Here is a 19,544-nt window from a genome sequence, read left to right on the forward strand (position 1 = left end):
AGGGGGCGCCGCCAGAGGCACAGCCCCATGGGGCACCGCCGGGGGAGCAGCCACCAGATTCTGGTATTTTTTTTTAATTTTCATTTTTTGCTTTTTGTAATTATCTTACTTTATATTACAAATTCCGAGCGAAGCCGGGTAATACAGCTAGTAGTAAATAAATAAATAAAATATGGTTTTGTTAAATCCTAACGAAATACCATATACTGAAAAGCATGACAAAAAAAACGATGATAGCAAGTGGGGGCCTCAAATTTCAAATGATCCCCATATATGTATGTATACTTGATCCGCCATTGGCTGTTAATCAATGTACATATGTAAGTAGGTAAATACATACACACATATATGGTTTTACTACTACTACTACCATCGAGTAATCTAAAACGGTACTCTGAACTGGTCGAACAATTTTACTTTTCTACAAGAACGGACATTGACTTTAATACTTTTTTATTTAATACTTAATTCTTTTTACCCGGCTTCGGAATTTGTAATATAAACCGCTTAAACATGGTCTATACGTAATCTAAGTAAATATTATCTAAACATTATCTAAGTAAATTAAATTTGTTTGAATCGAAAAAAAATATATGTGTGTATTTAACAACAGCCAATCAGAAACGAATGTTTTTTTTTTATATACATACATATAAGGTAATCGGAATTGAAACTGAAACAGGAATCTGAATCCGAAACTGAAACAGGAATCGGGAACTGAAATTGAAATAGTAATCCGGATCTGGAACTGAAACAAGAATCCAGATCCGTAACTGAAAAAGGAATCCGGAACCGTTACTGAAATATGAATCTGGAACCGGAACTGAAAAAAGGAATCGTAATCTGGAACTGAAAAAAGGAATCGTAATCTGGAACTGAAAAAGGAATTAGGATTCGGAACCGAAAAAGGAATCGGGATCTGGAACTGAAAACAGAATCGGGACCCGGAATTGAAAAAGGAATCGAAATCAAAAACTGAATCGAAATCAATATCGATATCGTCATCATAGAAAATTTGATTTTTTCGATAACGTCACGGATTCTACGAACAAAAACATACAAACAAAGTCTCTTTCGAAATTATATATTAGATTAAACAACGTATTTTTATACTTTAATTACGAACGAACAATTATACCAATTATATTAAAAAATCAACAAATCGCGTATGGATTATTGGTTCGCTGATTATTTCGCAAAAAGCGATCTCGTGCAAGTCACTAAAATCTCGATCACGGAACATCTGGCACCCAAAAACTCCATCAACCGAAATTTACGAACGCGAAATATTGTACTAACGAGAACTCGAATGCCAGATGTTCCGTGATCGAGATTTTAGCGACTTGCGTGAGATCACTTTTTGCGGAATAATCCGTTTACCGCATTATTATTGGACTTTCACCTTACATACATACATATACAATGCATAATATATCACAATAGCGGCTATCAACGTATGAACCATTTACGTCATAAATTAATCAACAGAGTCAATTGTCAGTGTATCGACGAAATTGAAAACATTTGTACCGAATCACACGAGAGCCCGTCCCGTCCAAACATGAAGTTAATATGGACAACTTGTTTGCTATTACTTTCGTACGAAATTAATGCTGCAAAAGTAATATCAATAACGGGCGATCCAATTAATTTTACTCCCAATAAAAACTCAAAGTCAGACAACGAATCGCCAATAATCGGTATACTGTCTCAAGAGGTATCCTATGCTCTCGAACAATTGTATCCAGGAATGTATGGCAGTTTTATAGCTGCATCCTATGTGAAATTTGTGGAAGGAGCTGGAGCGAGAGTGGTGCCGATTTGGTAATATTTTATATAACCGATTATTTTTTCAAATAATTTTTATCTTATCATTAAAAGAAGAAGTCAAACGGATGATTCGGTATCGTAACTATTCGCAGACCTTTGTACTGCTTATGTATTGTGTATAATATTTCATTTCAGCTAACTTGGCAGTAATCTCGATTCCTATTGGACTACGAGTTTTATTGTTTGGTCAGCAGTTTGGCTTAATGGTAGCGTATATGTTTAGCACCATGCGATCACTGGTTCGATCCGCCAAAACTGCTGGTTAGATTTGGGGGTTTTGTGACTCCAAATAGATCGTTTCTCTATCAGTGTTTGCCAATTTTATCTGATCATTGTTGAAACTGTTCTTCAGATTGGCAAATAAATCCTTTCCTGTTGTCACAAAAAATCTTATGTATTATTGTGTATAATTTGTAAAAATCATGCACAAAATCTAAATCTATAGATGTCTCAATAATCATCTGTATTTTATTCTGTGTATTAATTGTAATAATTGTGCACAAAATCTAAAACCCATAGATGTGTCAATGGATTAATTCTGTACTTAATTAAATTATGTAATGATTATGTATTAAAAATATATATAATTTCTTGATATTTATAGTTCACTTGTCGCATTGGAGCGATCTGTAATGACTAGAGTACGAATAGCCAAGGTGTCGCTCATTGTTCAATTGTTGTAAATGCTTTGTAAAAAAGGTTCGGCAAACCTTTAACAATGCATTTACAACATTTGAACAATAAACGGCACCTTGGTTATCGGGGCTCTAGTAATGACGAGTGTACTTTGATTGATTGAATAAAAAAAAAAAATTAATAACCTCTACTATACATACACAGCTCCCAATGATTAGAAAATCATATATTACCAATAGGAATCGTGTATTTTTTCCACTATAAAATGAAGTAAAATGAGATATATGTATGTACATATGTACATATGTATGTCTCGTATACCTCGTCCAATTAGAATCAATTAAATTCAATTGATTCGATGTTTTTATTATTATTATTATTATTAATATATTAATTATGATTTCTTTATAGCATTGGAAAAGAAGAAGATTATTACGTAGACATCATAAATAAAATTAATGGGTTCGTAAAAACATTAACTTATATTATACGAGTTGGATACTTTTGATATACATACATACATAAATATTTATGTACAGCTATATTTTTAATTTAAGTCAAAACTGATGATGAATATCAAAAGTTATCATTCTTGGAGCAGACCATATATTTGTTTTTGTCGATATTTATGTACATACAATATATGTTTATAAATATTTATATTTATAAACACACAAGTAGATGGCAATACATTGTACTTTTAATTTTATTATTATGTAATTGATACATACTTAAGCGTGTATTTAACAATTTAGTAAAAATACACATGTTTTTTTAATTGAAAAAATGTTAGAAAAAATGTGGTATGTTGTAAAAATGTTTTGGAAAAAGTTGACATTCCCAAATAGATATTTTTGACTATACATACAATTTCATGAAATTGTTCGAAATTTTAAGGGGCTATTAGGTTAATTGGTGTTTTCCGACTTGCAAAATTGCGCAAGCATGTGTATGTAGGATTTAATTTTCAAAAGTGCATGTATGAATGATGAAGTTGGCACACTTGAGTCAAGCATTAGTTTAACGACAGTTCGTTTCAAGAAATAAACATGATTCAAAGAGTTATACAAGTCTTGATGACTACCTTACCGCGTTTTCCTTCACGAATTGGCTCCTACGTACATATATGATATTTACGGTAATTGGACTATTCGTCACATTGGGGTGAACACAAAGACAATTTTTGCCATGAAAATCGCGAATACACAATATTTGGCACTCAAGTTCTCGTTACTATGATAGTTATTGTTAGTATGATGGACTTTTCGGCTGCCAGATGTTCCGTTATAGAGATTTTAGTGACTTTGTGACGAGTAATTTGTGACCAGTAATCACCGAACCGATATTTACATAAGCACAATATCATTGTTTATAAATTCTCGGCATTTACACGTTTAATTTATTAGTAATTTTTAATATAAAATTTCCAGATCTGAAGTTCATCAATTCAGCTGTCCAAATAAAGTATACAATTTGAATAAACCTTAGTTATAAATACTATGATTTTGATTTATATGTTTCTACACCTGCCCGTTAAATCAATATCATAAAACCATTAACAATAATATTATGCCATCAAATTTACATACCTATCTGTGAAGGATTGGCCAAAGGGTTTTTAAAATATAATTCGTATAAATATAATTCATTACACTTGATCGTACAACCGTAATGTTGATTATATATTATAATTTTTTTAAGAGTTTTATTGCCTGGTGGTGCGAGCTGGTTCAACCAGTCAAACGGGTACGCAGACGCTGGCGAAATTATATATAAAATTGCTAAGAAAATAAACGATGCTGGAGACTATTTTCCGATTTGGGGAACTTGTTTGGGATTCGAACTTTTGACTTACCTTTCAGCAAATAGACAGGAGCATAGAAGCGATTGCAGATCCAGCAAGCAAGCTTTACATCTGGATTTTAAAAAAGGTTAGAAATTTCGTCGGTATATAATACCAACACTTAGTCTAATTTGTTTTAAATAATCTCATATGATAAAATAAATCAAATAATGATATTTTATAGGTTTCCATGACAGTAGAATGTTTATGAATGCTCCTGAAGAAGTAATATCAATATTGGCCAAGGAAGCGGTTACTTCAAATTTTCATCAATTTTGCGTTACTGAAGCGGTAATCGATTTTTTTATAATTTGTAAAGAAAATTTGATAAAATTTAAAATATTTGGAGTTATTTATATTGTTTTTTTTTTTAAGAATTTGACTCGTTTTAATTTGGATACAGAATGGAAAGTTTTATCCGTCAACGATGACTTCGATGGGTTTAATTTCATATCAACCATAGAAGCCAAAGGGTGAGGAACTTCAAGATCTGAAATTTTAGAATATTTTCTTCGAATTAATGTTTTATTATTTATTATATGCAACAGATATCCATTTTATGGGACACAATTTCACCCAGAGAAGAACATATATGAATGGGCTCCGAATCGAAATATTTCCCATTCCAAAAATGCAATTTTGGCGAACAGGTATTTTGCAGACTTTTTCATCAGTCAAGCTCGTCAAAGTCATCACATTTTCAATGATAGTTTCGAGGAGAAATCTTCTTTAATTTATAATTTTCCTACGACATACACGGCATTGTCTGGAAGTACATACGAGCAGTGTTACTTTTTCGCTTAATTTTTGTCATACGAAAATTGAAATTATTAATAAAATGATATAGCAAAATTTCATAGTTGACTTTTAATATTAATTAATAATGTGATATTTACTTTTTCCGTGATGTTGACTCCGTTTGGAATTCTCCTACTCCACAACTCCGACTCAGATTCCACAGCCCTATTTAACACACGATCACACGTCAAAGAAAAAACGTTTAAAATGAAACGTCTCACAATATACATATATTTTTTATGACTTAGTACATAAAATTCAAACACTATTAGTAGCACATACATACATATATACGTATATACTATCTTCATATTTGATAACATGAGAATTATCACCTACGGAAGAGACTCATTTATGGATTTTTCAAAGCAGCTAGTCCTCTTTAGAGTTATCTTGAGTATTTTTACTAACTCGAAATTTTGGCGGATTCGAACTCGGAATCGATCACTGATCACGTTTTCATGTTCTAGAACAGTGGTTCTCGGGTGAAATTTTACCGTGGCCGCACAGGTGATAATAATGGTCCCATGGAAATGTCTGGTGGCCGCACCAAATTTAATCAAATAAATTACAAAAAAAGTGGATCAATTAATTCATAAAATAAAAGAAATTTTAACATTTCTATCTATTTATTTAATAATAATGCAAATGGAAATTGCTCAATACTCCTTTCTTCCAATGCAAGCCGCATTGCTGCTTCTAAGTTTGCCTCTGTCAGCTGGTTTCTAAATTTGTTTTTAATAAAGTGCATTACACTGAATGATCTTTCGCAATATACGGTAGTGGGAAAAATAGACAATATTAATAAAGAAATTGTTGCCAAATCTTTATATTGGTTTGTTTTATTGTCAACGTATATTTCCGACCAAAATTTTTGAACCGAAATATTATTAAAATGGTTATTAAGTACTTGATCGTGACTAATTTCTAATAATAAATATTTTACGCTAGCCCAGTTAATTAATCTCAATACTGAAAATGATTTTTAATCTATTTTGTAGTACTATGAAATTTTCATTTGTCATCATAATAAAAGGGGAAGATACAAAAGAAACAGTTTTAAAAAAATTAAATTCTTCTTTTTTTTTACAGTTTTAAAAAATTAAACCTTTTATCAAGTTCCAGATTCAGAGATTTAAGACACTCATTATTTTAAGTTTTAATTTTAATTTTAAAGTTGTGTCTGTCATCTTATCTATCAAATCACTAACAGGCTTTTCGCTATATTTTTTGGTTTTTCAATGATGAGCATGGTTTCTATTATTGTTAAGTTACTTTTTTGTAGTTTTTAAAATATATTTAATTTTTTTTAAATATTATTTACTATTAAGTCGCTGGTGGCTATCGAAATTAAACTCAGTATCGGTTTCTGAAATGCTCAAATTTTTACGTTGACAAAAAACAAAACATTAATACACAAAAATTCTCATAAATCGTCATGTTTTCAGCTTATGTGAGAATAACGATTTGATAATCGAATAAGTTAAATCCATTTTAACAAAAGTTAAAATCTTTTGTAGTTTCTAAATTTTGATAGTTTTTTGACGTATGTATTGTTCATGGTTTTAGCATTGCTAAAAGGAAATGTTGCAGTTGACACACAAACATGGGTTTTGCAAAATCAAAGATGTTGAAGAGGATGCATTATGGAAGTTTTTATATAATATAAGAAAATACATCATAATTTCAACAAGTAAGAATATTTGTTAATTATTATTTGATTTGTTTTATAAATATTTGAACTATCAATATTAGGAAACAACCTTTTTTTTACTAAGGAAAAAAGCGGGAGGGGGGAGGGTTGGTTTTAGGGGGGGGCTGGGTCGGGCGGCGCAGTCAAAACTCGAGATTTTGACTGATTCGAACTCAGAATCGATTACTGATCACGATTTCATGGTCTAGAAAAAATGTGTGTGTGTGGCTGTGTGTGTGTGTGTCTGTGTGTTTTGGGGATTTTTTGAACACCGTTAGTTCTATCTACTTATTACTAAAATTCTTATAGACATGACGAAATTTTTTTTCAAATTTTTAAGTTGACCGGAAATGGTACCTCCCTTAAAGGTGTCCTCTTTTTTTTAAGTTTTTGAATTCAATTATCTCCCAAACCGCTTACTGAATCGGATTAAATTTTTTTACATGTAATATAAATAATAATATCTATAACCTTATATTTTTTAAATATTTTTATCTGAACCGAAAGTAGTAGTTTTACTCTAGAGAATCGAGGTTTTTTATGTTTTTCTCAAAAACCTTTTGGTTTATTGAACTGAAATTTTGGTTTGGTTTATTGAACTGAAATCTAAAAGTTTAAGCGTAATAGCAAGTTATGGATAAAATTTGGTAAGCATACCTCAACCGGAAGACGCAGTTTACTCTTGTTCGATTTATCATCCACTATTTTTTTCGACCCCTTAAACATGTTCTGAATTGCGCTGTATTGTTAACCAAACAGAACAAGTAAAAAAAATTAAACACTTTTTCAAAAAAAACTTACACTGAAAAATTTTTATATAAAAAATATTATAATAGATTTTAAGAATTTATAATAGAATCGTAGCTCCCTTATCAGGCACAAGAGCTACTCTTATCTGATAAGGAATACATGTCCAAATAAACATTATATCCTGTTATCCTGTAAATATATGTGTGATCTTCACGAAAAAATTCAAGTATAATTTTTGTATTAATGTGATGAAAATAAAAAAAATCACTAAATTTAATAAACCGGAAGTGGGATTTTATCCTCTTAGAAAGGTCAAAAATGTTGTCGCCTGGATCCTGTCCACACCCCTAGACGTATAAAGCTGAAAATTTATATTTGTATTCCTTATGTACTAACTTAGATTTGGTAACGTTTTGGTCAGAATTCGTAAACCGGAAGTAGTATTTTTTTTTTAAACAATATTTCATTATTTTATTTTGACCTTTTAAATTATTTTTATCGTCTTGATATTTAATGTGTATAATAATTATACTGATTTTAAATAATAAAAAAATTTGAACAAAATCCGAAAACTGGAAGTAGAACTTTTGTCTTGTGCAAGTTTCCATATATTTGCGCTCAATTTGTATCGCTATCATAGTTATTAGTTCAATATCGAATTTTGTTTTGTAACCTTCTTATATTCCTCAAATACATAGATAGTCATGGGTTGGTCACACCCGAATTTTTTATTTAGCACTACACCACTGGAGACACCACTATCTCTTTTAGCATTTTAGCAGATAATCATCGCATGTAATTGTCGATCAGTATTTTTGAAACTGTTAAGCCATGCAGCTGTTTTGGGTGTTATTGGCCATTTTAATTGCACACGCAATTTCTGTACAGTCTGCAAACAATACAGATATTGACAATGCAAGCCTCAGCCTTGCACCAGATGCGACAACAGCTGTGGAAGGACCTATAATTGGCATATTGACAAGAGAATTATCCAAGTTTCTCGCTAGTAAATATCCAATGTATGACAGTTTCATCGCAGCGTCGTATGTGAAGTATTTGGAATCATCTGGAGCTAGAGTTGTGCCAATTTTGTAAAAAAAATATATATTGATATATTTTTTCAGTTTAATTTGTATATTTTTTGTTAATTTTTCACGATTTATAAAATTTTTAGTATAGGAAGAAAGAAGCCTTATTACGAAGATATCATGAATAAAATCAATGGGTTTGTTATAAAAATGTCAATTTTTTTTTTAATTATTTTGTTTTTTTCAAAAATTTTGTTAAAACTTCTCTAGAGTTTTATTCCCTGGTGGTTCTTCTTCATTTAAAACGTCAAGTGGATATGCAGATGCTGGGGATATAATTTATAAAATTGCTAAATCCCTCAACGATAAGGGTCAATACTTTCCACTATGGGGGACTTGCTTAGGATTTGAACTTTTAGTTTACCTGGCGGCAAATAGAAAAGATTTTCGAGCCTCTTGCAATTCTATAAATCAGCCACTACCATTGAATTTCAAGCCTGGTAAAAAAAGTCGAAATAATAAATAGAATAAAACTCATAATGAGAAATAATTTTCCTTTTTAATTAATATTTTAGATTACCAATTAAGCAAAATGTTCAAAGATTCACCAAGTGATATAACAACAAAATTATCCACTCAAGATATTACATCTAATTTCCATTCGTTTTGCGTCACTGAAGCTGTAAGTACTTGAATTTCAATATTATTGAAAAAACTGTATTTATCATTATTCCGTATGATTTTTTTTCGTAGGATTTGAAAACTAACAACCTCGATAAAGATTGGACAGTTATTGCCATTAATAATGACTTGAACGGATTCAATTTTATTTCAGCAATAGAATCAAAAAAGTAAGGTGAAAGTATGAATATGATTTTATCTGCTCGAAATAATTTTATTCCATATACATTTTTTTATTTCAGATATCCTTTCTATGGAGTACAATTTCATCCCGAAAAGGTTATGTTTGAGTGGCAACCAAATAAAAATATTCCTCGTGGAAACGACGCAATCCTCGGCAATCGATATTTTGGTGACTTCTTCGTCAGTGAAGCTCGTAAAAGCAATCATAAATTTGCCAGCACGAAGGATGAGCAAAATTATTTAATATACAAATATAAAACAGAGTATACCGATTTGAAGGGAATCGCTTATGAGCAATGTTATTTCTTCTAAATAAAACTTATCGAGGCTGTCTCGATAGAAAGAAACTTTTCCTTTACCTACTTGGTATACATATGTATGTTTACCAAGTCATATTTCATATTATTTTTCAAGTAATTATTTCATTGTAATTCGACAAAAACTTTAATAAAACAATACTTTTCTTATAATTTCCATCCAACTAAAAACATTTATTTATTTTTTTAATCAAAAAGTTTGAAAATCTCTATTTTGTGACCTAAATCATTATTCATTATACTGTAAGGCAGGGAAGGTATGTTGACCGTATCCCGGCCTAACGAATCACATGTTGTGTAGTTTGTAAGAGGATCGTTTATTTTTGTTCAATTTTTACAATGGTTATTTTATGTATGAAGAAGTTGAGCTTCGTAGAAGTGAGCTGGTTGAACTCCAGAGGTTTACTCTGGTGTTCTGGAGCTGGTGCGTCGCTTTATATACGTTCTGGCTTGAAGCGTGCCGTGTGCAGATGCTTTGTCTCCTTCTTCAAGACACGTGTTGACCTGTTTTCGAGGCACGTGTCTTTGGTACACGTGTGGTTTATAGCTATGGGGTCAGCGCCAGGACGTCGTTCATTTAAGAATGGGGTCGTGTGCCACGCGTAAACGACTTTTCACGTGTTTACGGTTGCCTGATGACATCACTGTTGGGTTTCGTTCGTTTTACGATCGAGCGATGAACTATTTCTTCTGGAATAGTCGAAAGGGACGTTGCCCTTGAGTTATGCATATTTGTACAGGATCGATGATGAAATCACTGGTTTTGTTTCGTAATAGCACAAGTCGTGCTATATTCCTACAATACTAAACACTACATGAAACGTTTTAATGATATATGTATGTAGAGGTCGAGATATAGGGAGGATTGTGAGAGAGACAATCAAAGGCGATCTTTGTCCATAAATGTACGTTTATTGTACATTAAGTATACACACGTGCGCGTACGCACCTACCGGTGGCCGTCCGGCTAGCGGCTCTACTGCCAACTGTCAGTTGGCATCACACTTCTCCCAACTCCCAAACAGTGTACACTCATGTGTACCACTGTTTGTACATCACTCCTCAACATTACTCATTACATAATTCACTCACACACATAAAATCCCACATGTATGTATTCGATTTGAGCAATAACAAGTATATTAATTGTAATAGGTATTTTCCCAGTAACAAGCGATGACACAACTAACTTAATTCGTATTGAAATCTTTAAATTACATCAAAAATAAATCAAATATTTTATTTTATTTTTATTTTTACATACATACATACAAATATACCAGGGTAAACCCCGAATTCACCTTCCTGGTTCACATAATTATTACATAGATACACACATGTAAATCAAACAACATCCGACATCTATGGTCAGATATTACAAACATCGTATGAATACGATAAATAACGATGAATAACTTTCATGTAACAATACGAAATATTTTTTACATTTCAACAATCTTCCATAGAGACATCTATGGAGAAAATCTGGCGAAACCCAAGAGATAACAACAACTCAAGGCCTCTCGCAACAGAAAATTGGATAATTAAAGCCAATTTTACAGAAATCGTTTCAAATCAGAAAAACCGACAAATTCTGACATGAAACGACCGACCTCGTCAAACCAAGGTCTGGCCAGCAATGAAAAATAAAATAAAACTATGTATCTATGTAAAACTATGTATGTATATGTTTAGCACCATGCGATCACTTGTTCGATCCGCTAAAACTGCTGGTTAGATTTGGGGGTTTTGTGACTCCAAATCGACCGTTTCTCAATCAGAGTTTGCCAATTTTATCTGATCATTGTTGAAACTGTTTCTCAGATTGGCAAATAAATCCTTTCCTGTTGTCACAAAATATCTTATGTATTATTGTGTATAATTTGTAAAAATTATGCACAAAATCTAAATCTATAGATGTCTCAATAATCATCTGCATTTTGTTCCGTGTATTAATTGTAATAATTGTGCACAAAATCTAAAATCCATAGATGTCTCAATGGATTAATTCTGTACTTAATTAAATTATGTAATGATTATGTATTCTAAGCCCGCTTTAAAGGTCACGGAATTTGACCCTTAAAGCCCTCAACATGAGGCCACCACCCCCCCCGACGAATACAGTCCAAGAGACCCTTTCGTCGGAGAACGAGACGGTTGTTCATGAATATCGCACAAGAACAACCGCACATCACTGTTCTAATAAAAAAACCACACTGTACATAGCCAAGTACAAAATTAACAACAACGCATGAACACATAAAGCGCGCATGCGGTAGGAAACAAAACCTGAGATGTGCCGTGCGAATGCACGCACACCTCAAGTAAACATATATGTACGCATGATTATGCGTGCATAAGCACGCACGCACACACACACACACACACACACACACACATACACACACACATATATATATACACACACACACACACACACACACAAACACACACACACATACACACACACACATAAACCACAAATACATACACTCACCTAAACAGCAAACGCACACTCACACACACACACATTCACAGAATATAATATTAAAAAAAAAATCAACACATAAATGCTTTTGCAATTAAGTGGAGTAGTAGCATCCAGGGGAACACAGCTTCCCAAAGCATTCCGCGAACTTTTCGAAAGCTCTAAACGATGCTTTACTCATTATTAGATCCCCATGATGTATGGGGCCAATGAGAGAACCCCTGACGCTGTCCAGCAGAACCCTCCTCTCAGCCTCCATCCCAGGACAGGACCACAGAATATGATCTGCATCCTGCTCCGGAAAAGAACACGGACAAAAGGACTCAGATACCAAGCCCATCGTGTATTTTTTCCACTATAAAATGAAGTAAAATGAGATATATGTACATATGTATGTATGTCTCGTATACCTCGTCCAATTAAAATCAATTAAATTCAATTGATTCGATGTTTTTATTATTGTTATAATTAATATATTAATTATGATTTCATTATAGGATTGGAAAAGAAGAAGATTATTAAGAAATTTTAAGGGGTTATTAGGTTAATTGGTGTTCTCCGACTTGCAAAATTGCGCAAGCATGTGTATGTAGGATTTAATTTTCAAAAGTGCATGTATGAATGATTAAGTTGGCACACTTGAGTCAAGTATTAGTTTAACGACAGTTCGTTTCAAGAAATAAACATGATTCAAAGCGCTATACAAGTCTTGATGACTACCTTACCGCGTGTCCCTTCACGAATTGGCTCCTACGTATATGATATTTACACAATCACAATATCATTGTTTATAAACTCGGGACTAATTCTCGGCATTTACACGTTTAATTTAGTATTTTTCAATATAAAATTTCCAGATCTGAAGTTCATCAATTCAGCTGTCCAAATAAAGTATACAATTTGAATAAACCTAAGTTATAAATACTATGATGTTGATTTATATGTTTCGACACCTGCCCGTTAAATCAATATCATAAAACCATTAACAATAATATTTTGCAATCAAATTTACATACCTATGTATCTGTTAAGGATTGGCAAAGGGTTTTTCAAATATAATTCGTGATATTAAATACTAAATTTTACCTCTTTCTCGTTGATCCACTTCTAAAATAATTCGTACAACCGTAATGTTGATTATATTTTATAATTTTTTTAAGAGTTTTATTGCCTGGTGGTGCGAGCTGGTTCAACCAGTCAAACGGGTACGCAGACGCTGGCAAAATTATATATAAAAATGCTATGAAAATAAATGATGCTGGAGACTATTTTCCTATTTGGGGAACTTGTTTGGGATTCGAACTTTTGACTTACCTTTCAGCAAATAGACAGGAACATAGAAGCGATTGCAGATCCAGCAAACAAGCTTTACATCTGGACTTAAAAAAAAGGTTAGAAGTTTTGTCGGTATATATAATAATACCAAAACTAATAAAAGTCTAATCTGTTTTAAACAATCTCAAATGATTAAATTAATCAAATAATGATATTTTATAGGTTTCCATGACAGTAGAATGTTTATGAATGCTCCTGAAGAAGTAATATCGATATTGGACAAGGAAGCGGTTACTTCAAATTTTCATCAATTTTGCGTTACTGAAGCGGTAATCGATTTTTTTTATAATTTTTAAAGAAAATTTTATACAATTTAAAATTTTTGGAAATATTTATCTTGTGTTTTTTTTTTTAAGAATTTGACCCCAGTAGAACATACATATATGAATGGGCTCCGAATCGAAATATTTCCCATTCCAAAAATGCAATTATGGCGAACAGGTATTTTGCAGACTTTTTCATCAGTCAAGCTCGTCAAAGTCATCACATTTTCAATGATAGTTTCTAGGAGAAAGCTTCTTTAATTTATAATTTTCCTACGACATACACGGCATTGTCTGGAAGTACATAGAGCAGTGTTACTTTTTCGCCCAATTTTTGCCATACGAAAATTAAAATCTTCTTCTTCTAATATATAATTTGGAAAGAGACTTTGTATGTATGTATGTATGTATGTATCCTTTGTTCGTCGTCCGTAGATCGGTGACGTCATCGAACACGTGATTCGATTTATTTTTTTTCGATTCATAGGCGCCGATTTGATTTTTTTCGATTCAATGGATTCACCCCCGCGGGGGCGCGAGGGGTGAATGGCATGTGCGTTATAAATATTTCAAAAAATGTTATAAATTTTGCGATAATCGAAAAACCAGGACTGTCGAGTCAGAGTCGGAGTCGTAAAAAAATCAACCGATTCCGACTTCTTTTTATTCATTTATTTATTACAGTACAACAAGTAGATATGTGTCAACTATTTTATCCAGTAATAAATTGAAATTTAATAATGTCTTTATAAATATCATGAATGCAAATTATGTACATTATAAATGAAATCGTTTAATTGCACGTATTTAGATGTGTTTATATACTTTTTTTCATTTTTACTTTTTATTAAATTGATTTGTTTGTCTATGAAATTCATACACATACCCTATTAGTGTACTTATTCAATAAGTTGGAAAACATGCCAATTTTTTGTGATATTTACTTTTTCCGTGATGCTGACTCCGTTTGGAATTCTCCTACTCCACAACTCCGACTCTGATTCCACAGCCCTATTTAACACACTATCACACATACATATTTTTTATGACTTAGTACATAAAATTCAAACATTATTAGTAGCACATACATATGTACGTATATACTATCTTCATATTTGATAACATGAGAATTATCACCTACGGAAGAGACTCATTTATGGATTTTTCAAAGCAGCTAGTCCTCTTTAGAGTTTTAAAGTATCTCGAGTATTTTGACTTTATCTACATAGATGAAGTTTTTTGAGCATGCGAAAATTCAAACTCGAAATTTTGGCGGATTCGAACTCGGAATCGATCACTGATCACGTATTCATGTTCTAGAATAAGAGTGTGCGTGTCTGTGTATTTTGGGGATATTTTGAATACCGTTAGTCCTATCGAAATTAAACTTAGTATCGGTTTCTGAAATGCTCAAATTTTTAAGTTGACAAAAAACGAAACATTAATACACAAAAATTCTCATAAATCGTCATGTTTTCAGATTATGTGATGGTCCGTACGCACCAAACCAACGACGATTTTGGGCCAACTTTTAAAACCAGTAGCGTACAAAATATCGAAATAAAAATTAAATAAAAAAATTGAAATTAAATATCAAAATTAAGCTAACGAGCGAGATTGAGCTAAAATTAGATCATCGTTGATGTTTTGAATTACAACAATGTTTTGAATTACGACAAAACGCATTACAACCAGAGAAATATTATAATTACGAGCGAAAAAAACCTTGTTATTGTTTCTTATAAGTCGTCACGATACACTACTGTGTTTCCCCCTTCGGAAATATTTAACCAACGAAGATTTTGGGCCAACTTTTAAAACCAGTAGCGTACAAAATATCGAAATAAAAATTAAATAAAAAAATTGAAATTAAATATCAAAATTAAGCTAACGAGCGAGATTGAGCTAAAATTAGATCATCGTTGATGTTTTGAATTACAACAATGTTTTGAATTACGACAAAACGCATTACAACCAGATAAATATTATAATTACGAGCGAAAAAAACCTTGTTATTGTTTCTTATAAGTCGTCACGATACACTACTGTGTTTCCCCCTTCGGAAATATTTAACCAACGAAGATTTTGGGCCAACTTTTAAAACCAGTAGCGTACAAAATATCGAAATAAAAATGAAATAAAAAAAATTTAAATTAAATATCAAAATTAAGCTAACGAGCGAGATTGAGCTAAAATTAGATCATCGTTGATGTTTTGAATTACAACAATGTTTTGAATTACGACGATATTTTTTTTATTTTTTATTTATTTATTTAACATATTAGCCACAGTGACATTACAGAGATCTCCAACGCGTCGCTGTGGCCGGTCATTCAGTAATAATAACATGATAACAGTAATAATAACTTATAATAATAACAATATTAACACAACATCATTAAAATCATAAAATCATAAAAAAAAGAAAAAACATAGATAAAGTAATAACAATCATTAATATTTATAATAGGCAAAATCAACCACTGGCATTCCTCAACAACCACTCAACCAGATTAGTATATTTTATATTGAAGAGGTCAATTTCACCAGAAATCCTGTTAAGCAGATATATCGCTCTAGATATAGGAGCCGTTGACAACATATTTGTGCGAGCCACAGGAGGAACAAACAAATCACGATTTCTCAAGTCCCTGAATTTACAAGGTGCATTAAACCTAAATTCCTTTAGAACCTGACGATTGTGTATTATCCCATTCAACAGCTTAAAAAAGTGTCTTCCCAGTAACATATTCCGACGAGACTCCAATGAGTTGAAACCTAACGCCCCTAATAGGAATGCACTAGGATATAGCCAAGGATAATAACCACACTGTTTCAAATAAAGATATCTGAGAAACCGTTTTTGGATTCTCTCAATCTTCAATGAATGAGTTATATGGGTAGGATTCCATATAATAGAAGAAAATTCTAGAATACTACGTACTAAAGATTCATAAAGAATTTTAAGCACCAACGTACTCTGGAAAGGTTTGCTAACTCTTAGTAAGAATCCCAGCATTTTTGTTGCACGCAAACAAATATTGTCTATGTGTCGTTTAAATTGAAAATTATTCGAGAACAAGACCCCCAAATCACAATATTCATCTACAAACTTTAATTCAACACCACTTAGGCGATATGGATAAATCAAGCGATTTGAAGATCTTGTCACATTGAGAACACAGCATTTTTGAATGCTAAAAAATAATTTATTATCGACAGACCAACTTGACAGCGCATCTAAGTCCAATTGGAGAAGGGCTGCGTCACTATGAGACTTAACTGTCTTAAAAAGCTTAAGGTCATCGGCGAATAAAAGATAGTCTGAATACTTAATTATTTTTGAGATGTCATTGATGTAAATTAAAAAGAATCATGCACAGAGTCGTCAAGCCAGGTTTCCGTTAGTACCAGGATGTCAGCACATTGAATAGCCGAGTTAGAACCTAATTCATCCAGTTTAGATTTAAGGCCTCGTACATTTTGATAGAAAATGCTTATATTATGCATTACAACCAGAGAAATATTATAATTACGAGCGAAAAAACCCTTGTTATTGTTTCTTATAAGTCGTCACGATACACCAATGTGTTTCGCCGTCGATGAAATATTTAACAAAAAAAATGTCGGTGATTTGTCAAAGGGTTTTTTTTTCTTTCGTCGAAATAAAATTAATAATCACACATTATCCGATAAATTTTACCTCTGAGATGGATTTAATTATTTGATTTATTTCGACGAGAGAAACAATTGAAGACATTATCCGATAAAATTTACCTCTGAAATGATTTAATTAATTGATTTATTACGACGAGAGAAACAATTGAAGACAAAAAAATTTCCTTTGATAAAACCGACAACGTCTCGGGTTGAAAACAATAACTCGGTCACCTATACTAACACATGATATATGCTCAGTAACAGCGCATTACGGGGAAGTAAAAATAATAATTCTTTGATTTTTTTTTCGAACTTAGTGCGTATCTACGTAAGTCAAAACATCTTCGACAAACAAAAGTCGAGGATTATCTGTATGTGATTGTTGATGATCTAATTTTAGGTCAATCTCGAAAATTTATTTAAATTGGGCATGTTCTGTTTTAACTTTCAATATTTTATTTTAATTTTAATATATTGATTATAATTTTATTTTGATATTTGAATTTAATTTTAATATAATAATAATATTTTTAATTTTGATATTTAATTTCAATTTTTAAATTTAATTTTTATTTCGATATTTTGTACGCTACTGGTTTAATCCTGCTGGTTAAATCGTTGGACCAAATTCGTCGTTGGTTTGGTCCGTACGCAGCATGAGAATAACGATTTGATAATCTAATAAGTTAAATCCAATTTAACAAAAGTTAAAATCTTTTGTAGTTTCCAACTTTTTTGATTTTTATAATTTTAAAATTATGTTATTTCTATATTTTTTTTACATAAAAATCTATGGGTAACCATAAAAGGTACCCATAGATTTTGAAATGGGTAAAAAAAAGATATGGATAACCTGAAAAGACAGAAATTTCCAAGGGACAAAAATCATTGGTATTGTTGCGTAGGGGTGGGTGGAGGATCCAAGTAAAAGGCCAAAGTCGTGTCACAGCATTTATTGATGATTAAGGAGATACACACACTGGCAGTGCTCAGTCCAGAATGTCTTGATATCGCCTAAATCTCACCTCATAAGGGATAGGTCTCTCAGGACATCTTCAAATTCGGATTTGTTTACCTATTGTTATGGTCACGTACTCGGATATGCATTCCCACAAAACTCAGACCCACGGTATCGGTCACTTCTGAATTGGTGAGCATGAACATGAGCACGTGCGTATCATCTGACAGAAGAGTGCATGCATCGAAATAAAAAGTCGTGGCGAGCTGCTAGCACGTCCCCAAGCGAATGCGCGCGCACGCATGGCTAAGCGGCGAGTGGCGTTCCCCGCTTCCCCCTCCCCTCTCTCGGCCCACCATACGAGATACGAGAGGGGAACGTTGGGGACGGGTGAGGTAGCGACCGGCGGGCTAAGGAGTGGGGGTCACTACGCTTACACTAGTACCACGCACACTAGTACCACGCACTAACACAATCACACCGGTGTCGAAACGTAGCCCATTGCGTATTGAAGCATACGGGACATTTAAGTGCTACATAAATAAAACATGGAAAAGTAGGTAGGTAATAGTTTATTTTAAAAAATTAGTCTTTTTTAGCCCAATCGTATTTTAACGATGATTTAAATTTTTTAATTAAATCATTTTCCTCTTTTACATGATGATAAAATTGGGCGCAAGTCATTTTAAAATTATACTTGCAAACCAAAATTGCCTCTGTCTCAACTGCCAGCTTATTTCTTTCATCCGACCATTGTGTTGACATCGGGGAAAATATTCTCTCCACATTGGCATTGTGGGCTGGAATGGCAAATATATACTCACATAGTTTTATTAAATATGACTTCTGTTCAATATGCTTGATATCTCTAAAAAACTTCAGCCATTTCTCTTCCATACTCAATTTCAGCGTTGTCTCCCAGTTTTCGTTGGAATTATTTTTGTTTAAATAATCTTTTAAATATACGAACTGGTTGAAAAGAAGCTCATTGTTTCCAACATCGATGTTCCTTACTTGCAAATATTCAACGGTTCGTTCTATTTCCCCCCATTCAGGAACTTGCTTGAGAGTCATCCAATCG

The 19,544-nt window shown here is 32.4% G+C and overlaps 2 protein-coding genes and 1 pseudogene across 2 annotated transcripts; all 3 read left to right on the top strand.

Annotated features, from left to right (window-relative positions):
- The first annotated feature begins 1,430 nt into the window (after positions 1–1,430).
- On the top strand, positions 1,431–5,679 carry LOC143914789 (gamma-glutamyl hydrolase A-like). Its single transcript, XM_077435135.1, has 6 exons — positions 1,431–1,824; positions 2,878–2,928; positions 4,168–4,397; positions 4,494–4,600; positions 4,685–4,782; positions 4,858–5,679. Exons 1-6 carry the CDS (start codon positions 1,457–1,459, stop codon positions 5,111–5,113), a joined length of 1,110 nt encoding a protein of 369 aa, XP_077291261.1. The 5' UTR covers positions 1,431–1,456; the 3' UTR covers positions 5,114–5,679.
- A 2,074-nt stretch (positions 5,680–7,753) lies between these two features.
- On the top strand, positions 7,754–10,679 carry LOC143914790 (gamma-glutamyl hydrolase A-like). Its single transcript, XM_077435136.1, has 6 exons — positions 7,754–8,641; positions 8,725–8,775; positions 8,849–9,078; positions 9,154–9,260; positions 9,332–9,429; positions 9,502–10,679. The coding sequence occupies exons 1-6, from the start codon at positions 8,382–8,384 to the stop codon at positions 9,752–9,754; spliced, it is 999 nt and encodes a 332-aa protein (XP_077291262.1). The 5' UTR covers positions 7,754–8,381; the 3' UTR covers positions 9,755–10,679.
- On the top strand, positions 10,099–18,651 carry LOC143914734 (gamma-glutamyl hydrolase-like; annotated as a pseudogene).
- The last annotated feature ends 893 nt before the right edge of the window (positions 18,652–19,544 follow it).

This window comes from Arctopsyche grandis, chromosome 7, assembly GCF_051622035.1.
Source record: "Arctopsyche grandis isolate Sample6627 chromosome 7, ASM5162203v2, whole genome shotgun sequence".
NCBI lineage: Eukaryota > Metazoa > Arthropoda > Insecta > Trichoptera > Hydropsychidae > Arctopsyche > Arctopsyche grandis.